The following is a 25,088-nucleotide window of genomic DNA, read 5'->3' as shown; positions in this document are numbered from 1 at the left end:
TTGCCCAGAGAGGTGGTAGATGCCCCACCCCTGGAAACATTCAAGGTCAGGTTGGACAGGGCTCTGAGCAATCTGCTGTATTTGAAGATGTCCCTGCTCATTGCAGGGGGGTTGGACCTTTAAAGGTCCCTTCCAACCCAAACCATTCTATGATTTTATATTTCTGACTCATTCATTATGCTGTCTATATATACTCTGTAGATAATTTTCAAGGTTTGATAAAAACCTTGGTAACACTAAGTTACAACTTTTCCTTTCTTGCACCTTTTGAGAACAAGGAAAAGAGTTTACAGCGGTAGCTTCTAACATACCAGAATTTGTATACCATTTGAGGTCTCAGAAATATTTTATCACCTGTACTTCAAAAGCAGGAGATGTCTCTGCACTGCTTAAACTTATTTCTTATGCTGCAGGTTTTCCTCAATTCCATGCCACAAATACCTTCTTTTTTAAGGCAAAGAAAAGTGGGATACAATATAAAAACCAGGCTGAGGCACCTTCATGCAGTCTGCACCTGCCTGGGAGGTAGCTCCCATATTTTAGGAATCATTACTTTAATAATCATTATTTTAATAATATCACTTCATCAAACAAATTATATTTCAGTCTGCCAGATTCCCCAAAGTCAACTGCAAACCTTGGGTGAATGTGAGATACTCCCTAGTGGAAGGCTAAACAGGAACGGGAATTACTTCAGTCTAACCAAAGAGCACACAGAAGAATTCCCAAGAACCCCGACTGCTTACACACATATAAATCATAACTAACATCCACAAAGAAAGAAGTATGATTCAATGATGGCATAAGCCCATAAGTCTTTCCATGGACTAGTACTGTAAACATTATGATATAAAAAAAAAAGAATTCTTGGATTATTTTTGTACTATAAATAAGCAAGAGAGAAATCTGCAGGATCAGCTTGAAAACTCCAGATTCAGAAAAGCAGTTCTGTAAGAATAAAGATGCAGAGCTTTCTCCTGCTGCCCTCGTACTCTGATGCAGGTGTCTGACAGTAGAAAGAGTAGGTATGTCGCTGCCTGTTTTTCATTTACTGGGCTGCTGCTTTCTCTTTAAAACAAGAACTGAAAACCTGGAGTAAACAGAATTTATGAATGAAGCTTAATTTCTGAGTAGGATAGGGTATTTAATAGTCAGTACTGATTATTCTGTAATTACTACATATTGAAAGCTGATCTTTCAAGAGAAAATACTCTTGATGTTGACAATGTGTTAGTTTTGTAAAAGGAAAAAAAACTGCAGCAGGTAATGGATGAGTATTGAAGAAACAAAAGTAGAAGCCAGCACCACGGCTTTCCTTAACTACTTCTCTTCTGTACTTTCGTCCCTCTGCTAATTAACCAATACTCATGGCAAAAATCTTCTTATATGAGTTAAAATTTCCCCCATCATAGATGAAAGTTTGCAAAAGGCACAAAAGCCAAGGCCAAATAGTAAATGTGCACCACTGGCCATTGCTGTTCCCTAGTAACTGCATGCGCAGGGAGGCAGACCCGGGAAAGGGAGAGGAGAATCCGTGCAAGGGGAATTTGTGGGAAATGTAACCAAATAACAGTCAAATAAAATGGGTAGAACATCCTTTGAAGCACAGGACGCTCTGAACTACATTGTTTGGTACAGCTCGGTACGGAGATTAGAAAAGATTACACACACAATTCATGATTCATACCATGACAAATGAATTACATAAGGTGATTAATTATAAGACTATAAATGCAAGATTTTCCAGTGAAATTGTAACAAACCAGGCAACAGTTACTCACGTCATCGGTGAAACTCCAACCTGTATTTTTAGTTTATACTATGTATAGAATATTCGCCATGGTGAAAAACATAACACAAGTTAAAAACATATTTTAGAAGGAAATTGATTTACTGAACAGGAAGAATTTACATGGAAAGAGAAAAAAAAGATTTCAAAATGACAATGGGAAATCAGATCAAATCCCTGGTGTCTGGATCTGTGATGGATATCACAGTTGTATGCATGTGCATAAGTCTTAAGACATGTAGAAACTTTCCTAATTGGAAGACAAAGGTTATTTTCTCATGAATCCGGCTAATGGAATAACCGAGTATGGTGATTTTCTTTCTGAAATTCAGTTGTAAGCTTAGATTGTGCCAAAGACATCTGATTTATAACAAATATATGAAATTCATTTTTGGTAGGCGGAGTGAACAAAGCCTAGAAAAGCATTAATTTCTAAGTATTGTTTTCCCTATAATCTACAGGATCCTTCCTTAACCGTGAGCCATTCACCTTAACTGATGCACAGGACTTGTATTGACTACTAGCAGAATATAATCTTTCCTGCAAATTTGAAACAGTCCTACAGACTTTACAAGAGCATAAACACATCCATAAAAAAGGTATTAATTCTTTATAATATTATGCTGGGTTCTTACATGGACATCATCGTATGGACAGTATTCAAACCTGGACTTTAAAGCAGAGCATAAATTTCTCTCCTTCTTTTAAAGAGGAAATGATGCCCAAGTGTAATGCTTCACAAAGAACTGCTTTTCATGTCCTTTGAAATTTCTTTGTATCCCTGTTTACCTTCTCTTTATTTTATTTATTTTTTTTAAACAGGAAGTCTCTGCTTTCTAACTGACTTTTGTTCTTGTGGTGCCATCACCCCCCGTTATTAATTGAGCTCTTAAAAAAAATGTATCTACACAAATTCAGGCATGCAGGTGTATCCTGCAAACAGCTGGTACAGTTCAAGAACCATGTTGGGTTCATGCTGGGACCTATTTTGCAAAATCTTCCTCTTCCTCTCCTTCTTCCTATGCTTCCCCTCCCCAAAAGCTTCGGAGGCACCTCTAAAAAATACTCCTTTTAGGTGCTGGCCTTGCAATTACTTATGTTCCAGCTAATTTTAAGCATAAATAGTCCAATGGACTTCAGCTGGGTTTTTTTCAATAGATATAGCAAAAAAATCTGAATTTTCTTTTAGGAAGATACATTTCACATAAACACAAAAAGCTTAGAAGGCAAATACCTACCAGAAAACACCTATGCAGACCTCTGAAATGCTGAAAGATAAATTTTTAAAATGCATCTTCTGCTTTACCCTAATTTCAGATATTGTGTTGGACTGGTTATTAGAAACTGTATAGTCATTACTTGGCACATGTTTAAACATTCCAATTTCTTATGACTATTTTATATGCATACCATAGAAGAAAGCAGATTTACAACATACTTTTGAGGAAAGAACAATGACAGTGGTTATCTCTTAATTATAGGAGAGATTTTCAAAAGCACCTTGTGGCTTGAATTTCAAGGTGACTTTGTGCATTAATTTACTTAGGTGCTTTTGAAAACTGTACCTTTGGTGCTCTCCGAATTTTTAAACTTGGGCATAATCTTGTATTCAGAAATTATGGAGAAGTATCAGATATCCCCCTATTGGAAGATTCTGCTTCTGACAGAAACAGCAGCGTATCACTTGTACACAGGAGTGACTTGAGATAATTTTCACTTCAGCTTAACTGACATTTTTAGTTCTTTAATAACAGCTAATATTGATAGCTCAGGATGAAGAAAGACTACTAAAGAAGGATGAGAGACAACCTTGTTGAGGGATTTTGTAGATGGCCAGAAGCAGGTCTTTTGCAGATGCGAAAGTGAGAGTACAACTGAGAAGCCAGATTAGCAACCGGGATACCGAGTACAAACAAGTTTTAAGTATGAACTGAATAGTCCCATTCTATTCAGTCAAATGCTTTCTTAGCTTCTATCAAGTCATCTGCCGCAGGGGAGTTTTGTTTATTTGCCAGGTGGATAATGTTGCACACAGCATTCAGGCATTTTCAAAATCTGTTTTTGACAAATACCACTTGGGAGGTAGATATATAATGTGTAGATTTCTTGTTTCTAAGCAGTTTAGTTAATACCATGGCAAATATTTTATGATCTGAATTTATGAGAGCAATGATTCAGTAATTACCACAGAGCAAAGGATCACAATCAGGTTTTAGAATGAGAATAAATCAAAGTTTAATGTAACTGGCCACATTTAGGCAGTTTTCACAGAGTCGCAGTGGACACATCACTGGAATGGGCCACGTCCCTTGTCAAGTTACAAGTGCTGACCAGCAAGTGTTAAGGAGCTTCTCAACAAAATTACTATAAAAATTATTTTCAAGTAGTCCAGACATTGTGCCTTTCTTAATTTTAGTCTAATAAAAAAAAACCAGGCAAAATGTGCTAGCAGAAACTTTCTGAAAGTGCTCCCTCCATGACCCCGGACATGGGAGAACCCCGGACGTGGGAGACGTCAGCCTATATGGTGACAGTCTGAATACATTATATATAACTGAAACACATTTCTGAAAAGCTCAGGCAACCTTAGCCATAAATTAGCTCATCATTTTTAGTAAAAATAAAAAGATTCAAAGTAGGAAACTGCTCAAGAATTCAGGCAGTTCTAAATTTCAGTGAGGAAGTCAGAATCACAGTTTTGAAGTAGCAGCAAGCATCGCCTTACAGAAATGATGCTCTCTTGGACTGTTAGTCATCATCACCATCATCATCATCTTTTTGATCCTAAACTTTTGCGCCCTTCAAGTATTTGACAGAAAAAGGACACCCCCCCTTTTTGGGGGGGATAGATTAAGGGCAGGAAAGCTTTTTAGTCTATCGTAAGCAGTAGTGCTGCGGTCATATATGAAAATGGATGTTAAGGGGGGGAAGTTAAGCCCCTCTGTTTCTTTGCATTTTCAATTGTGAAGCCTGTTCTCCAGGGATTGTCCCTTATTAATTAATTTTAAGTAAAGTAATATATTTCTTACATATATATTCACCTGGTTTAAATCAAGCTGAAGGCTGTTGACACATGGATGTTTACTGGATTGATGAAATTGATTTAGAAACCACATTCTTAGAAAGTTTGCAGTCAGAATTTTTCATTCAGATGAGTCAACAGGGTTGATTAGCTACTGTTAAATGCTTATGGTATGGCAATATCACAGCAAGTGAAGTGGCACACAGGAAACATATGCCAGTGAGGGCTAGAGGAGTAAAGAGAACCGAGATCTGTCAAACTCGGAAGGAGGTCTCCTACTTATGCAGAGGGGTGAAGGGAAAAGGAAGGAGAAACCTTCCAATACGCTAACAAATTTCCACCCCAGTTTCTTATCAGGACTTCATTATCATTGAGTAAGAGACAGAAACAAGGCTGAGGTATTATTTTAATCTCTAATCCTACTGACTCGGCATGACAGTAACATACAGCTCAGAATTAATGGAGACATATGAGAATGTTTGCACTGCGAGAAAGAGACAGCGATAACAGAGGGTTAAGGGTCAAGTCCATTAGCAGAAAATAATGTTTTAATTCAGACTGCATTTCAGAAGTTTAGCCTATTTCCAGTGCATCCACAGTTGTCTAACCTGCTGCTAAACAACCACCCTATTGAAGGAGGGAGAGAATAGTGGGTGTAGCTCACCATTACTGAAATGAATTGTGTTAGTCTCTCTTAAGTTTCTAAAAGAAACAACGAATCAGGAGAATAAAAGGGTTTATTTAGAAAAGAAGCTTTCTATTCACAACTCACCTGAAACTTTTTCTTGGCCACAAAATACTGCATCCTACGAATCACCTTAATTGCAGCGCGGTGGTGTTCTCGCAGCCTGTGGGAAAAAGGAGGAAGGTGGGTGGGGGGAAAGAGCATCTCCATCCAGACAATAAAAACAACAGCCTGCAGTAAATGCTTCACTAACATGTGAATGTGTAATGTAAGCAGTTGCGATTCACCCTGGGAGCACAACACTCTATTATGTTGACCTTCCCCACCTTCCAAGGGGGCTATAAAAATCCGGGATTTTATCTGACCTATGCTAGGTATGCATACCTTTGACAGTAAAAAGCAGTGTCCACATAACCTCCTCCTATGTCTAAGCAAACCTCCACGCATCTTTCCCAATTTCTTCTCTGAAAAAAACCCAGCTATCAAGTTCCTGCATATTCAGCCATACACAGCTTTTATACACGGTCACTCTAGAATTCCAGCTTTTGTTTTTTTGGTTAGGTTTTTGTTGGTTTTTTGCTTGGTTGGTTGGGGGTTTTTTGTTGTTTTTTTTTTTCCTAAGTCTTGTACAATACGTTTCTTCACTTATATGAATTTGTTTTTCAAAATTTATTAAAAAACCCCCATTTTGAAGATTTTTGCATTGACTGCTAAACAATCCAAATGATCTTGTGGTAGCTGAATGTACATCTACATACACACGTATCCCAAAACCAAACTGTAAGTGTATGTAAAGACAAAATAATCTGGAAGGTCTTTAAGCAAACTTATCTCCCTTTTCAAGCACATGCATATGAACTGAAAACAGAATTAAAAAATAATCATTTGCTCTTTGTACTTTAAAATAACAGATTTTCATAGTATCTGACATGAGTTTTTAAACTATTCATTAAGAGCAGAAAAAATTTAAATTTTTCAAAGTTTGCAAAGATGATGGATTTTTCTTCTTAACATTAACATATGAAATCAAACATTAAGCTATGCTGATGATTTATTCTGCTTGCTCATTCCATTACTCTTATCAGACACGCTTGTATGACATTATTGCACAATCTTTCTTTCCTTTTTAAATGCATGAACGTCTAGTATTTCTAACTCTCATCCCAAACAGACTTCTAGTGATGGTTTTGGGGAAGCAGCAGTAAAAGCAGAGTTAGATATTCCAGATGTTTTGTCTTTATAAAATTATTATTAGCAATGATGATAGACAGGCATATTGAGATGTCACTAGGCAGTGCTTTCTGTCTGTACTGAACCTGACAGCTTTCATACTCACTATGGGATGGAAAAATCATATTCAAGTTCTGTACAGGTTTGGGTCTTTGGTATGATATAGCATGGTATCACCCAAGCCTCTTCAGTTAAACATAACCTGGAATTTTAGTGAGTATTCACGTATTTCCTCAGGACAAATTTCCCCCAGCAAACAGAAGTTCTGCATGTGCAAATGGTGGATGTCTGTCCTCTGAACAGCAGGGCAAGTGTAGCTGGGGCATTCCCTTTCTGAAAACTCACACTTTTCAGTGGGAAAATAGCTTTCTGCAAAGCCAAAAAAAGCTCTCATTTTCTACTTGTAGATACTCCCTCTCAGGTGGTTTCTTTTTGTTACAGAAAGTGTTTAGATTTAGCAATGACATCAAGAAAAGATTGCTTTCTCCAGATACAGTGTAAAATATGGTTGCTTTTCAAACTAATGATGTACAGCTTTTCACCACAGGTCTACAGATCGCTAAGAGTGTAAGTGCATTTATATAAAGTGACTGTGCCTCAATAATTATGCACCGATCCATGAATCTGCAGTTGGATCTATATAGGAAGGCCCTTCCCTCTTAATACCTTACTGAGGTGTCTCAGTGAGACTCTCTCTAGGTCCCTGCTCCCGCAGATTTGACCGCAAGATCATGGTTCATGTTATAAAAATGGAAATTCGCTCCTCCTAACTGGGATGGCTGCCTGTTTGGATCGAGTCCCGGTGAACGGAGTTAGCCTGATGCTAGTTCATGGTATTCCTGTTCTGTGAGCCCTGGCTGCATCACTCTGCTGCTAGGGACAAGGACGACTTCCCCAAAAACCGAAGGAAATAAAGTGTTTGGGCTTTTTAAGTTCTGCTTCACAGAGATGGGACCTAAAAAGATAAACGCTGCTTAATTTGCTATTAAATAAGGTGTGAAAGTGTAACTGTCGTGCAGCTATACATCCTATACATAAACGCACATAAAAACATCTCATGACAAATAGAAATAAATTTCAATTGCAATAAAACTGCTTGTAGTATTTTGGTTTATGCCTCATTTCCTCCGGGGTGTTCTTCACAGTCCATTATTTCTGAGTAAAATATTTTTCTTTGGGACAGACGGTCACTAGTAAAGTACACCAAATCCCTCGTTCTCTATCTAGATGATGAGTCTCATCTATAAGCAAGACAGCCAGATAATAAAAATTATATTCACCATTCAGTGAAATAAAAAAAACTATGCCACCAAAATGACTTTCCAATGCAGCTATTTTACATCAATCATTGTTCAGTGCTAACATGAACTTCCATGCCAGGAGGGAAAGTTAATATTCTCATTTTATTCCTTCCCATTTCCAGCTCCAGTAGGAAACCTTACAGTAAGCTTGTTTCTGCTTATGCTGTAAAATCTAATTCTGCACAACAGGCTGTCCCGATTCCCCAAGATTAAATGCTTCAGCGATGAGGGAAGGGAATAAAGGATTTAATTAGTAGCCAAGGTTATGATTCACGGTTGTTTGATCTATTTCGCAAACTAGTAACAAATGCTTTAGTAAATTGAGAGTTTAACCATTAACTGGCGATATTTGTTTGTTCAGCCACTTGTGACATCTCCAAATTCTGGTTACAGAATGTCTGTCTGCAACCTCTGGGGACATACAGCGTGCTTAGATGCCAGATAGCCACTCAATACATTACCGTCCTCAGAGCAAGAGTTTCATGAATACTTATTTTTTTAGGAGTGTGGCGGGAAATGACATCATCTGAGAGTGCTCACAGACAGCAGCAACATACCTTCGCTGTGCATGCATCCCCACAGTAAGCGGGAGACACCCTTTGGAGAAGTACTGCCGTGCAGAGCGAGTCTCCGATGGCAAAGTCGCCCTCCCTCAGCCCCTACGGACACAGTTTTCAGGGACTACTGGGGTACTCCAGAGAGCCCGCCTGCTTCAACGTAGCCGTGGGAGCTAAGCTCTCTTGCGATTGAAATCCCTCATTTTTTTTACACATTTGGTTTTGCCTGACTTTGGGAGAAAGCTTGTTTGATAAATTGTTATACATTTATAAATGCCCCAAACTATTGCAATGGAGCCATTTGTACATTTGACTGCAATATTATTCATTTTTCATGACACATCCAACCAAAACCTCAATAGGTTTCCCAAGGTGTGGCTCATTCCCCAGTCCAGCACTCACCGACAGCCATAGTGAATGTCCCCGGCTTCAGCCAGCACCCGCCTGCCTCCTTCCTGCAAGGGGACCTGCAGGGCCACCCCAGAAGAATGCTTTCTGGGACCAAGGCTAAGATTTTTAGTTACAAAAAACAGGTGGCTTTACAAAAAAGGAAGTAAGCAGTTGCATGGTTTGGTGGTTTTATGTTTCAAGAAAAATAAAAACTTTTTTTTTTTTAAATGACGTTTTACAAGATTAATCCCTATTCTGAAATACACAGTTCTTTCATTAAAGAACAAGAAAGGAAAAACAATTACTAATTAGAATATTTATTTGTACTTATAAAGCTGCTGAATTTTATATCAAATCCTTAGTAATGCCATTAGAAGTTTGTTCCCCTTTTCATCTCAGGAAGGTGTTCTACATATTGGTTTTTTTTTTTTTAAATGACGTTTTACAAGATTAATCCCTATTCTGAAATACACAGTTCTTTCATTAAAGAACAAGAAAGGAAAAACAATTACTAATTAGAAATATTTATTGTACTTATAAAGCTGCTGAATTTTATATCAAATCCTCAGTAATGCCATTAGAAGTTTGTTCCCCTTTTCATCTCAGGAAGGTGTTCTACATATTGGTTTAGTGTTAACAGAAATATTGAAGCAACAAGACAGAGGAAAGGTGGTGCTAATTTCCTATTTATAACACTTGCCTTTTTGTTCATGTGTAGAACATTTTATTATGAGGACCATAATGTCTGGCACAGACCTCCCAACGTACATGGACGCTGATGTTATCAGAGTTAAAAGGTCAACGCTGTCTATTCAGAATGAGTTTAACAAGAATGAAAACTCAGTAGGAGAGCGCCACAGATTTGTAATATCTTTTACAAAATGCCCATTTCTCAGTAAACCTAACACTGATTTGAAGTCAAGCTCAGTTTTCAAACATATTTAAATTCTCTGCAGTCATCTTAAATTTCTGACTTAGGACAGAGCTAAAGTATTAAGAAAGAAGGCTGAAGTTGGTTGGCCTGGAGTTTTTGGCACTAATCATTATTTAGACTTGAACTTTAACACATCAGATTTTAATAATATGTTGTGCATGTGAAAAATATTTTTTCTATTCAGGCACTAGAAAGTGTTCCTTGTCACAGAATCTGGTGGACGAGATTCAGAGTAACTACATTAAGCCATTTCATTAGTGCATTTATGTCTAATTAAATCTGTCATCATTAGTCCTCCAGGGGCTTTTGGTATAGAATTTGCTGTGGCTCGAGGTTATTCTTGTCTTTTCACACATTCTGTCACTCCCTGCCCATTACAGTTGATGGGAGCCTCTCTGAACTGGGCAACATTTTAGATGCGATAAGGTGGAAGGGATTAGGTTGCATCACTGTGTATTCTGTAATAGGAAATGCTTTATCATCGTACCCAGGAACAAAATCAGAATCGCTGATTATTTCAAATAATGTGGGCTACCCAGCTTTTACTTTCATTTGTTGCTAGAGCTTGGCAACTGTTGTTTGCCATCATCATGATACATTTATCAGGGGCTCTCAAAATATACCCACACCCATAAATGATTCACAGAAACCATCTTAAGGACAAACCAGTAAAAGCTGCCCAGAAGCGTTAGAAAAGCATGACGACGCTTGAAGAGCAAACCAGTTACAAAGCTGAAGTTTTATTAAATGGGCTTCAGCCAAGCTTAGTGTTTACATAAATGCTCCCACAACATTTTCAACGTATGAATGTGTTTATTTTTAATGGACAAACATTCTTTACTAGACTTTGCCCTCTAGACTTCCCATCCATTCGTGAATGTAAAATTAGAAACTAGTGACAAGACAAATGAAATTAATTCAGCTACCTCCAGTCCTCACCTCCAGGGTCTCCACAGGTTTAAATGCAAAAGGAATACAGAAATAAAAGATATATGTAGAACAAGGAGAATCACAAATAGCTGGTAAGCTAGATTTTTAAAACTTCTTTGGTCTTAGCAGTCAAAGGCATTCTAGTAATTATTGGCGAGCAAGTCATCTGGTTACGAAAGATCTGTCTACTGAACTCTTATTCATGCTTGCAAATTGGTCATGAACAGGTAAGACTTCATCAAATGCATTTGTCCATCTAAGCACTGGATAATTCAATGTCAGCAGCAAATAATTTCTATGAAGACATTTGCTTAATAATTTCTATAGAATAGTATGTTTTGAGTGTTTAATTTTGAAAATATCACCTGCTTTGACTTAAATGCATGTGTCTTATAATGCAATTTCTGTTCCCTACCTAGGGGAATGCAGGGGCTAACTTCCCACAGGAGTATTAGCTATTATAAATTAAAAAAATTGCTCTGCAAGGATACTCTGTAAACAGAGTAATGTCAAATTCACTCGTTTGGTGAACCCTTCAGCCAGTAAACATCTTGGTTATTTTTTAATGAATGTGAACGTAGCCCCAGGGGAATTAGCTTAAGCTGAATTAACATTTGTAAGCTCCTCCCCCCACTATGTATTCTCCCAACTATTTGTGGTTGGTCTTTTTTTTATTTAAAATATGTAATTTAAAATCCACAGTCATCTTTTAATGGATTTGTATTTTATTTTACAGCAGCTTTCATGTCTCCTTTCTCAAAAGTCATGGGCTTAACTCAGAAATTCTTTCATGTAGTTACAGCAATCCTCTTTTCTTTACAGATAGTCTAGTTTAGCTTGGTTTGTGGATTTTTAATAGATACACAAAAAAGAACAAGTTTAAAAAATAACATTGCCTTTGGAGGATTCTGATGTTTTAATATCTTCAGTTAGCAATAAAAATAGCCTACTAATATAAGAAATGTTTTAAAAAGGAAAAAAATTGTGTAGGTTTTTCATAGTCATGCCATTGGAGCATGGTATATAAATGGAGGAAGTCGTCGGAACAATGCAGCCTCCCCGTGGGGCGGGCAGCTCACCAACCACAACTCGGAGCGTGATGTGATCTCCCCAGCTCTCAGCTGCATCTCAGCAGAGATGTAACACTGGCGTACAGCTGGAGAAGGGCACACACGCTGGCTTCAGCACAGCACTGGGGATTTTCTCCTGCTTTGGGAGCCTTTGTGCCGCTGGTGGGAAACCTGATCAGACGCATTTGGCAGCTCAGGAAGAATCCCGAGCTCTGCATCGGTGGACTGGAAGAGGTGTCCAAGGGGCAACGGGCAAGCAGGAGGTGGGGGTTCATACAGAAAGGGGAAAACAAGCTCAAGTGACTTGACTTGTTTCAGGCATTAATGGCAATTTGAGACTCAGAATGACTCTGGAAAATACAGCTAATCAGTCTAGTCCTTTAAAATATGCTCATATCAAGGCAATCTGAAATGAATATTTAAATGCAGGCCTGAGAAGGGAAAGAACCATTGCTCTCCTGACCTGGAGTTAACACAGGTAAAAATAATAGCTGCCATGTGGATCAGCAAGAGATGGCACGAAGTGCAGAAGTTTTTGGAAGCTGTTTTTCTGACAGGGAAAACAAGTCTCACAAGGGGCTTGGCTTTATAACTCACCCGAAGTCCAAACGCTCTAATATCTATACTGCTGTGCAATGACTATATTGCTATAACTCAAGGTGGATCATTTTACAACCGAATTTTCAAGAACAGCTTTCTGCAAAGCATTCAGGTGATACTGGGAGACTGGACATAGGATAAGGACGATAACTGCACCATTAAGAGCAAAGTTCTCAGCATGCTGACCCTCTGCTCCATCCCCAGTTGCCCCTCTATTCCCCAGCACATCCTGACAAACAAAACAAAAACTGGTTTCCAACTAAACAGAAGAGATCCAGAATAGCTAAACAGCACAGGATTTTGGAGTGCAACACTCAAATTTATTCAACTTCTCTTAAGGGAAATGGTCCAACACATAGTATGTCTAGAACCAAGACAAATTGCTGTAGCTAGAATAAAGATCATGCATACGTTTTCAGAACTAATGGTATGCTGAGGCAAACAGATGTAGCATCAGAGATTTCCTTTGTGGTCTGCCCACAATGATGCTAGCTAAGAACATAACCCTTACTATAAAAGTTTGTGTTGAAATCAGGCAAGAGCATGAGATTTCTTGTACATCCTAAGTCGCCTTTGTTCTGTTTTTTGTTATGAAGAGTTGCGCAAAGGACATGGGGAGAAAAAAATAGGAAGGCAAAATTATTTTTGGAAAGGGCTGAAATACCCTGTAGAGAAAGCAGGACAAATATAAAAACCAGTTCCCATTTTGTCAGAATTGGCTGTTGTTCCCCAACCTTGGTGATATCATTATCAAATACCAATTGATATTGATACCCATATCCAATCACAGTGAACCTTTATTCAGCTCTTCACTCTGCATCTTGTTGAGTCAGAAGGCAGTTGCTTTTTTACACGGTTTCAAGACCAAGCAATTTGAAATTAACTAGACACAAATGCGAACACAGATAAGTAAATAATAATGTACGGCATTGTCTTACAGACATAGTCTGACACGTTAAACTCCTTTTCTAAAGAAGTTGAAGACAGAACACAACTGTTCTGAGCTGTAGCTCAGTGCACACGGAAAGCCATGGATATTATTATTTTGCAGCATCTGGTTAAGAGCAATCTTTTCAGATTAAAAATATATTTTTTGCAGAGCTTGTCATTCATGGCTCTGAATTATACAAGGTTATGCAGGGCTACGTTCAGTGATACTAGGAAGAAATAACCATATTGCCTATGGTTACTTGCCTCTCTATTGTTGGCCTATTAAACTTACAATAACCTTTGAATATTAAACCGGTTGATGTTACACTACTTCATTATGCTCAACAAGCTGTTAACACTACACGGTAGCTCTTTGTTGTATTCGCCATAGGGAGTTACAAGACCACTGCAAACTAGAGGCTGAGTTTGGCTTTTCTATTTGGCTTAAATTGCATTGCCTAGAACACACATCAGATACAACCTGTACACAAAAATATCTAATGTCGAGTACAAGATGTAAAAGCACCAAAATTATGATCAAGTCATTAAGAATTCTCAATTATTTGTTTCCACTCTACATAATACTTTAACGTGCTAATTTAATATATGCTGTATCCCACGTCTTAATTCAGACTCATCATGTAATACTACTAATAACATCCCATTTAACCTTTTGTTTTCAGACAAAAGAAATAAACTTTTATTAGGTCAACTACTGACGCAGTTCCTAGGGGATCCATAGAAGGTCAAAACAATATTGCATTGCTACTTATTTGACCTCACACAATGACTTTAGCCAGAACCTCCTTCAGTTTTTCCTTCATCTCAGTAATCTGTGTATTTTTAAATAATGGTGAATAGAGACAAAAAAGTTGTTTTTTCTTTGTAAAATCAATCATAGGCAAGAGGTTAGGTTCACTCATACACCCTCACAAGTTCAGGCTATTCTGCCAAGGCAAAGTAGGTAAATTGAGAAAGTATCTCAGCTGTTCAACACAAATGAAAGTCATTACACAGTTATGACTGACAAAATAAAGCAGCTCTTCTGTTGCAGAGAGCGGAATTACAGCAAAAAAAGATATCTGGAAGGAAAAGGCCATTGACCTGAATAGCAACATTTACATTACCAAAATCAGTGATAATACTATTTCAGAAATCCTAACATTTTCCATGTTGTTTTCTACTATAGAGATGACTGGCAAATTCTCCTGCCATTTAATAATGAAAAAGAGAAATGGATGTTGCTGCTGTGAAGTTGTCTCTAAGCACTATATTCTGAAATCATACCGTACCAAAAAATACCCCATCATTGCCACAGAAATCAACTGAAAAACACAAGGCCAAATTCTGCGCTGATTTACACCATGAGACACTAGAAGGGACTGGAAGCTGATGGACTGTTAGGTCACTGTGGCTTCTGGCCTGCCATCTCTGTAGGGGCTCTGGATGTAACTTATGAAGAATGATAGAAGTGTCTGCTCACAGCTGCACTTTTTAGTGGGTGTATCCTCCAAAAATAAAGTGATAGAAGACTATAAACATAAGGCTGTCGCTACAGTTTGTGTAAGCTGCAATGAAAAGCATGGCAAACCTTGAACACATAGCATTAGGACAAGGGGACTTCACTTCCCATGCCAATGCCATCACTTTTGAAAAAAAAAAGCAGTTACAAATGTAGTTCAAAACTGCAATTTTTGCAACTGGAAGCATTCTCAAGGATTTGTTATTTTACAATGGTGGAGAAACACATGGGATTTCAACTTGTGGAGAACAGCCTTTTCCTATAAATCAGAGAGCGTAATCTGAAACCTAGAAACAGCACAGGGGCTCACATTTATGGATTTAAAACAGATGAAGAGCAAGCATGCTCTTAACCCTTTCCCCATTATTTCTTCCCAGTACAAAATGAAAATGAACATGCAAGTGCTGAACAGAAATTAACTTGGTAAAAATCAAGATTAATACAATTCTGTAAACACTGAAAACTTCAGCTCTTCGACTGACTTCCCTAAGGACACAAGCACAGAATTGTCCTAAAGCAAAGCACTGTAAAACAGTTAGAGCATAATCCACTATTCGGACTGTTCTTTCATCAACTTTTATTTAAGCAGTTTATCTTGTTGAGATTAGGATCTCTCTTATAGAGCAAGACCTGGCAAACACAGGCCTCTGGTTTTGAATATCAGGCTATATTTCACTGGGAAGGAAGTAACTAGCAGCCTGTAGTCTCACCATAAAGTTATAAACTCCTTAATCAGGCAATAGGAGAACTAATACTAACACATTAGCGGTAAATTCTCTTCAGAAATATGTAAGAGCATTAAGACGATATAAAGAGCGTTTATTTATTGTCTTTTAAGATCCCCAGCCATTTCCCTATCATTTTAGCCTTTCTTATGGCTCACTGGACAAAAAAAACCCAAACCCAGCATAGCCTGTTCAATCTTGAATCCTAAGATCCAGCCTTTTTTTCCTTTTTTCAATAAAAAACAGTGTAAAAGAATGGATTGGAATATCAGCATTGCCAAGAAGCGTTAGTCTATACCTTGTCAGGGTCAGAGTTCCAGTACTTCCAGAAATTCACTCACATACATGACACAACAGTATGATTAAAAACAGGAACAGGATCGGACTGAAATGAAGTATGATGGTATGCCATGTTAAATCTCTACACCAATGTAATACTTTAGAGCAAATCCTAAACCAACCGACCCAGGACAATTGAAAGGAGAAGAGGAGAGAGAATTTTAAGCTTACTGCAGCATCACTCATCTGCATACACAATATTTGCCCGTGTTAATCCAACCCCTGTCCCTTTATTGGCTGCAGTTCAGTGAAGTGGTACTTTTGTCCATGTCTCCTGATGAAAATCTAGGGTGTTTCTGTACTTCAGTGAAAAGGTTGCAATTCATAGGAAAAACGTCTCTAAAGTGGCAATGATGGGCAGTTGAATCTTTTTCAAGTGAAGAAGTAGCTACCTGAGAACACTAGAAAAACACTGCATGAAAATTAATTCAGTCTTAGCTACTGGGCATGTTGTGGGAGCATCCAGAAAATGCAGTCATAGCTAAAATTTTGTGCTACAATAATCAGAGAGACAACCTAAAAAAATCTGAGTCCTTTTTTTTAAATAGCTTGCTAAAACTGTTTTATGTAATTGTACTTGCAAAGAAAGATTTGGGGAAAACAGAGAGTATAAGAGAGAATTTATGTTATTAGCACAATTCTCTCTTATGACCAACATTTGATATGTCAAATCATGTGTTAGCAAATCTCAATAACCAGAATAGTCACCACGTCTTTTTTTTTTTGGAAATTGTTTCAAACCAAAGACTGACTTTTTCACAGACTCCTACTTTGTTGAAAATTTAAGATTAGACCCTCAACTGCTTCACCTTCATCCTATTATTGCTACAAGTTTTTAAAGCCACAGTCCAATTTCAAATACAATCTCCCTTGCTTCACTTTAATCCCGCAGATGCTCAGATCCAGATCTCATCTTTGTCTCTTGTGAACCCAAGATCATATTTGTATACAGACACTTATAGATGTCCCCACTGGGATTTCCAAAGATGTCTATTAGCCCATCTAATTAGTTGGGATACATAGCTGTGAAAAATCTCACGAGGTACCTAAATTATTGTGACAGTCTGACCTATTCCATATGTAACCAGATTTGCAAATTGTGTGAGTATGAAGGAAGAGGCACTTTGCAGCTTGAAAGCCACTAAAAATATGGACTGTATCACATTTACTGAATTATCTGTTCAAAATAGCTAACTAGATAACCCTTCTTTAAAGCACATCCTGTGCAAAAGTTCCTAAATACCTGAATACCTAAAGGTATCAAGTTGCTTTGAAGCCCCCTATCTCACCAAAGCGGGTGTAGGACTTGATGTGCATGAGCAGCCCTATTGAAGTCAAGGGGAGAACATGCACCTGAACTTACACACTTGCTTAGCATATCGAGGGATCAGCAGAAACTTGAAAAATTTGTACCTATAAGAAAACTTTTAAGATAGTAAATATAGGTTATATATTGAGGAGAATTCTAGATACACACTTACTAACTAGGTTCATATCTTTTGTGTGGAAAATCTGACCTGAAACATCTGAGTTCTCCTGTTCCATCTAATAGTTAAAGAATATGCTGTGTTATTACTATTGCAAAAAGACAGGGGAAATTTTATGAGCTGATATACTGGAGACAGAAACTGGCTGGGACTAACTACTCTGGAATGTGAACTCCGTTTCTTTCCATGGCTTCAAAGCACAAGCATAGCTCAACAACGTATTTTTTGGACTAGAATTATTCTCTAGTAAGTTAGATACAGAAAACAGCATGTGTTTTAATTAATTTCTCCCTCTCAATTCAGAAACTGGTAACAAACCTGTTGTACCTTTCAACTTAAGTTCTGTTATACAGAAAAAAATATTTGCTTACTATTCCTATCTCATTGTTTAAATATGTGGTGATGTTTATAGAATGATTTACAGTCAAGTATTTTGTTAAAAATATCATCCCACTTTGTAACTTTACAGTTTTGCAACACACATTTCTGCAAAGCAACATTTCCTCGATAAGGATTGAGCATCAGCTCAAGTACACTCAGCATAGCGGACAGGAATCTCTTGATCCTGGCCAGTTTTAGCTGGGCTCTATTTATTCTAGAAATCTTCTTTCCAGTGTTATCGACACAGTCAAGGAATCCAGTATTCAAAGAACTAATAGGACCATGCATTTCTCTAGGCAGTATCAGCACAGAGAGAGTTAAATGGAAATGAAAAGTAAACTACCAATGTTCAGAAGAGTGACTACAGTCCAGGATGTACAGTCATTCGAGGGAACGTACTGGTAGTGGAATTAAGGAGGGCTCAGCATTGCCACCATTTGTGTTATACCTGTCTGAGAATCAGGAGATTCCCACCTCCAGATTAATATTGTACATCATACCACAAAACACATGGCAAATGTTACCTGGGAAAGTGGAGAGATATCTTGCTTGGCTATGATACTGTGAACTATTGTGATAATTTACTTTTTTTGGGTGTGAGATAAGACACATACAACGTGTATATATATACACACACGTATATATATACACACATATAACTCGCAAATGTCTTACCTGCAAAAGAGGTAGAATCAGAAGCAATTAGCCAAACCCTCAGCTGGTTCAAATCAGAGCTCCACTCATTTAATTAGATAAGCAATCCTGAAAGTATTTAAAAGAGCACTGCATCAGACTATCATCTCCTCTTTTCCCTCCATGCCATTGTGAGCCAGCTCTCTTCTCTAGCTGCCTTCCTTCACATTAGCTTTTGGCCCCTCTCTTCTTCTCCTCTGACTTTCCTACGCTTTCCAATTACATTTTTCTCCCCTTTACCTTTATGTTTTCTGCATCTGTCCTGTGGTTCCTCCTCTCTGTTGCATCAGTCGTAAGTTACTTATCTCCATTTTCACAGCCCTTCACAGCTTACTGTGACCCTAGCTATCAAATCTCATGCGTGTCTTCCTCTGTGTGCCATTGCTCAATAATCATGCAGGCATGTTTCCACATGTCCTTCCTTGCCATCTTTGTACCAAACAACACTGCAGTATAACTTTTTTCTATTTCTCCTTACTCTTTGGCTGCACGGCATCTCTTCACAAGGGAACACAACTCAGAGAATATACCCCTCATATTTTGAGGAGCCCAAATGCTAAATAGAAACATAGCAAATTTAGGCTTTCAATGTAGTTATTAGTTTTGCAGCTGTGCTTTCTGTGTTAAACTAATGATAGGGATGCCCTAAAACCAAGCAAAAACTTGTGCATTCAAACTTTTGTGAGATCCCAAGACCAGGGGTTTTTTTGAGGGAAAAGGACATAACAAACCACACTAGCACTTCATAGTAAGCACTCTACAGGTACACTGGTAGTACAAGACCATAAATTATTTCCAGTTTTGAATGATTATTTCATAAAAATATCCATTTATATAAGCTAACATACACAGTAATACCTTTATATGAAAGCATTCATTTAATACAAGGCAAGTAGGTTAATGCAAGTTGCAGACAAGAACTGGAAAGAAAAGGAGTAAATTTTGATTTTGAAAATACCAGAATTGAGAAGGTATTTTAAGGTGATGAGAAATCAAAATCATGATTAACAAGAAGACTTTCAGTAGACATCAGCAGTGATTCCTCACTGAAAATCTTCTGAGAAAGTGGGGAAAATCAGTAGTACTTTCCGACCAGCTACTTTTACACCTTGTATATGCCTCTATATCCATGAGTTCTGCACAGGCCGAGAGGAGAGTAGGCTAAGCATACGCAGGACCACTGAAGCAAAATTAATCTCCTTTGTATTCTAGTGCATTATAGAGTTTTTACCAGCACTGAAGGTGCTAATATGTGATGCCACCCTCAACTGAAGAGCAGAGAGTTGACTTGACAGTTTACATTATTCAGGTCTTTAATTTTTGTCTTTATTATTACAACTTCGCTCACTTTGGGGATTGAAAAACAATTAGGAATTTTGAAACAATGCCGAAAATCATGGGAGTAGGCATGTCCTTACTGAGTCCATTGAGCGGCTTTCTGTGCAGGTTTAATACCGCTTTCCTCCCTGGCTTGTATGGAAAGAGAAAGCAAGCCAAGTGTATTCTGCCTGCGGATGGTGCAGTTTCAGCTAAGCCAGGCTCTGAGGCTGTATTTGCTCTTCCCCCTCATACGCTCTTTTTATTCATATTATTTTCCTCTCCTTTCAGTTTATGAAAGCATACTCTCACTGGATTAATCTACTGAGAGCTTAACTAGAGCCTGAGCAATACCATAGGTATTTGTGCAAATAGATAATCACGAGGATCTAGGATTTTCCACATTCAAAAGTGGAAGCGCATGGGATATTCCCCCCCTTTTCTCTTCCTCTACATATTTTTATTACTTAACTTTTGCAAGGCATTTAAAATACAGAAGAAAGAACAAACATTAGAAGAAAATTAAAGTTGCCTTTTCTCCCAGCATTTCTGAGTTTGTATTAATTTTCCTGGAGATTTGCTGATGAACAATTCATGTATCCTGAATTCCACTTAAAAACCCTATTATATGTCCTATAGTAAGCAACTACTAGGTTATCATAAGAGTTAATGTCACATCATTAATGCTGTTTTAAATATGAACTGACAGCCTGGTCAGAACACAAGGGAAAACACGCTGATAAATTGCTTAAAATTCAACCAAAACCAGACAAATCGCAAACAAGTTTGGGTAATGGAGTAGGTGACTACAGGCGGAGACTCCACCCTGGAGTGCTGTAATGGGAAGCTGTTAAAAATCGATGTTTGTTTGCTGGCTTACGCAAAAAGGCAGAGCCAGGCACAGCCAGCTCCTCGTGGGCAGAAAATGCCTGATGACAGCGTGCACGACATGGTGACTCCATTGTGCATTTCAGAGGTCAGGGACTCAGCGATGACTTTTTTCAAGCCAGGCCTGATGTCTGTTGGCAAGCAGCTTTGTGGAGCTGTGACTGCTGCTCATCTTGTGGGCAATTTATGCCTGTAGCAATGCCAGTGTGAGACCTATGAAAAGTTACATGTCTTAAGAATAGCAGGGCTTAACACACAAGGCAAACGTGCTTTTTGCAAGTAACTGATAATTTCAACCTCTAGCACTTCTTAGTAACATTGGATTTTTTTAAACACACTTAATAAATTCCTAAAAAAGCAGACAGGCAACTAACTACAAAACACTTAGGCAAATCCTACCTATTACCCATCTGTCTTAGAGTTGCTTTGCACCTTTAAAAGTCTGGTCTTTCGTGCAAACAGAAATAATTTCACTTAATCTCAGACCAAACCAGAAACAAATGGTTTGGTCTTTGGAAAAGTCTTGGACTTTTCCCATTTAAAAAGGTTTAAGAATCTTTTCTTCATACTATTTTTTCTGTTTGCAAGCCAAGACCTAAAGCACCAATGATGAAATGCCACAATAAAGAACATTTTCACAGAATTTCCAGTCTGAATTGGAAGCAGGAAAAAACAAACAAAAAATCAGCTCAAACTCTTTTCCCACAAGACTTTCATGACCCAGATTGAAAACTCATGAGATTTGGATGTGTCTGAGAGACTCCATATGAGGCAATCTTTACTCAAATCTCCAAATGTTTATCCACTGCTAATTTTACTGAGAAGACTAAGATGACATTGCTCTCTAGAATGGATTATCAAATTGGTATTGTTTGTCCTGTAATCAGATGGCCTCTGCCTAGGTTTAAGTGGAAGTCTAAATATACCTAACTATACTTTCCTCCCTATTTTGTAAGTTTAAATATTGTTCTCTTGAACAGCATTTACATGTGTTGTCTGTGTGTATATGTACATAAACCACATAAAATAGAGCAACGCCAAATGAATTATTTGTATTTGTATAATTAGGTGACTAAATTGAATTTGTGCTCTTTATTTCATGTGGTTCCTTTTTTCTCCAGCGGTATGGAATGCCCTGAAATTTTTTATCCTACACAGGAGCCTGTACTGACACCTCTAGCTGCTGCTTCCCAAGGACACATTAATACCAAGCTATTAGGGCAATTATTTGCTTGCAGTCAGGGCTAAAATAACGGCCACATAAAATGATTTTTTATATTAGAATGTTTTCCTGAATCTGGGCGGAAGCGAATGCTGTTATGACGTATATTACCGAAGGGCAACTGCAGGGTCCTTAAACAATACTTGCTGCTTAAGATTCACATTCAGATAAAATTAAAGCGCTAATAGGCTAAAGACAGTTTTTTATAGTACAAAGAGCTGTCCCAAAGCTTGTTTTTATTCTTATACTTGAAATTATTAAAGCAAAGCACTGTAAAAGTTCACCTTCAATTACCATAATGGGCATTTCTTAAAAAATTATAGCTGCATCACAAATTAAACTATGTCCAAACTATATCCAGACAGTCCTTTACCATATTGACTTCTTACAAAATAAGTGTATCTAACAAGGCTAAAAAACCCTATCTAGTTTTCAAAAGATAGTTTTTTATTATTTTGAATTTCATCAACATGAACGTCTAAATAAAAAAATGGAATCTCACTTCCTTTCATGTTAAACAGTACACCACAAAATGATTTATCAGTAGCAATAGCACAATCCTCACAGTTTTAACAGAAAAACAGCTTTATTTTCTTCTCCTGTGTGTGTATATAAATGTATATAAATTTGCTTGATTATTGTTGGAGTTTAGTTCACTTTTTTTCATGTAAGGAGAATATTAAAGCAGTTGGTTTGAAGGAAAAAAGAAGTGGAACACAAAATGGAGGAAATGCTGTATCCTGTAAATGAGCTCAGTCCCTTTCAAGTTTGTTGATTCTTGCAAGGATTTTATATACAAGACCAATGTGTAAGCTTCAAGGTGCTTTTCCACTTAAAAACAAAGCAGATATACATCTAACTCGAAGGCCCAAAAGACAGAAGTCCAAGTATCCTCTTCAGTCGGTGGCAATTCAGAGAATTTAAGTGAGATAGCTAAAATAACTGTATGAATCCACTGGAATAAAAAACCTGCCCTATTATGTGTTACTCATATGTTACTCAGTTACTAAGACAGCCTTAAATAAAAACATGTGGATTATATAATAACATATAATTGTTTAGTTTTTGTAATGTACTCTCACCTAAGTAGATAATTGGCAACGAGGACTGAACATGAGAACTTTTGACCTGAAAGCACATAGTTTTTTTCTGAATTCAACAAGAACATACTCTCTCTTTTCTCAAGACTTCAAACAATTTACAATGGTAATGAATTTTTTATTAAAAAAATGTGCTTGGAGAAGATTGAATAGTTCTTGGAAGCTCAGGAAAGGTATCCAGCATGGTGGTATCTATCTTTAAATAGGAAAAATGACAACATAGATGCTGGCAGTGCCAGTGCTCAAATCAGTGTTCAGGAAGTATCAAATCTATAATCACCTGTTAGTGAAAAAGAACCAAAGGAATGTCAAGAAGAGCGTTTATGCTTTGTTTTTCTCACACATCCTAAAGTTAAGTGTTCAACTACGCATTCACACCAGTTCTTGAAGAGAACATAAAAGGCAGAGAGGTCATAATACAAGAGGATGCGCTCTAAAATTATTTCGCATCTTCATCCATTTGCAGAGAGCTGTTCTTTCACAAGGGTTAGCACAGATCTGTGACAGGGTAAAATCTTGGCCTGCCGAAGTCAATAAAAGTTTTGCTATTGACGTCACTGGGTTGGAATTCCTTCTATTATCTTTAGATACCTGGATAGCTGCCTGAACATCTGCTGAGGTTGTCTCTAAAAAGGCAAAGTGCAGTTTCTTAGAAATACTCAGATCTGCTGGTGAGGATAATTTCATCCCATTAAAGAACACTTACAAATTCAGGGTTCATTAGAAGTTGCTGTGTCTGACTTGTTTGGTAGATTTATTATGGAGATATCTCATTTGAGAAAACATAATCAAATACTTCCTTGCTTCATTTAACCACCTTTTCCAGACCCTTGTCAAAATGTGATATATTAAGAAACTTGTCCAAGGTTACACAGGAAGCCTGTGGCAAAACCAAAAATTCTGAGTCCCATGGAATTATTTGAACACCTTCCTTTTTTATGAAATACTAATCAAGAATGAGATCATGAGGAAAAAAAAAGGGAGGTATATATTGGTGAACTAACATTTTTCTAGCCCAACATTTCATACAAACACAATGAATTAAAGTGCAAAGAAAACATTGTACACGCATATATACACAAATATAAAACAGGTAATTTCCAAATTTATGATCAGATATATATCAATATTCAGCCATAACATATCTGGGCATCTCTGCTTATAAATACACAAAGAACAAGTAGTGGTCTGCACAGGAAGAAAGCCTGGTTTATGGTTAGAGCCAAAGCGCAAAAGCCAAGTGCACCACTGCATCTGCTCTCAAACCTGCCTCTACAACAGATTTTCTCAGTCCCCAGCTCTCCTACCTTTTTCTGTGCCTATGAATGGCAACATTTGTGTGACCATTTATAGCACGCTGACAAAACAAGAATGCAAAATCTGTATTAAAAGAAAAAAGAGAGTTTAGATAGATTTCTTTATACCTGCTAATATTCTCTCCTATTAACACCTCTAGTCACTTTTCACTTCCATTGCTCACTTTTTCTATTTAATGTAGTTTTCTTAACTAAGCTTTGCAATTATACAGATTTCCCTTTAAATTTGTTGTTCCATGCAAGAAATCAATGCATTTTCTAAAAATGACTGGTTTTATAAAAACAGGGTCATTGGCAGGAACACAGCCTCACTACGCTCGCTGATGTTAAAAATAAATGAATGATATAGTCTAAGTTCATTAGTCCAAAGCAGAGTTGACTGATATATAGGTGACATTAAACACTGTTCGGCCACACGCTCTTGCTATGTTGATGTTCATGCAGACTTAACAGTACTTGCCTGTCTCAAGGGTGCATGTCCTGAAGAATGTTTTCATTCTTTTAACATTTCATTTTATCTGCAATCACTTCAAGCAACTTGTATTCAGCTGAGCTAATACAAGACGAGTAATTTGACAGAACATTTTCAGAAATATAGCAAGAAACATCCAGCCTTGCTACAAGACTGTTCAATGCTTCAGCAGGACACACAGCCCCTCC

The 25,088-nt window shown here is 37.6% G+C and overlaps 1 protein-coding gene across 1 annotated transcript in view; it reads right to left on the bottom strand.

Annotated features, from left to right (window-relative positions):
• Positions 1-25,088, bottom strand: part of KCNQ1 (potassium voltage-gated channel subfamily Q member 1) — a 371,368-nt gene that overhangs the window by 108,592 nt on the left and 237,688 nt on the right. The window contains exon 16 of the mRNA XM_019474489.1: positions 5,584-5,659. Coding sequence (XP_019330034.1) covers positions 5,584-5,659 — 76 coding nt within the window. The remainder of the gene's footprint in view (positions 1-5,583; positions 5,660-25,088) is intronic.

The sequence above is a fragment of the Aptenodytes forsteri genome, unplaced genomic scaffold, assembly GCF_000699145.1.
Source record: "Aptenodytes forsteri isolate BGI_AS27 unplaced genomic scaffold, ASM69914v1 Scaffold8, whole genome shotgun sequence".
Lineage (NCBI taxonomy): Eukaryota > Metazoa > Chordata > Aves > Sphenisciformes > Spheniscidae > Aptenodytes > Aptenodytes forsteri.
This window is presented reverse-complemented; position numbering and strand designations above follow the sequence as displayed.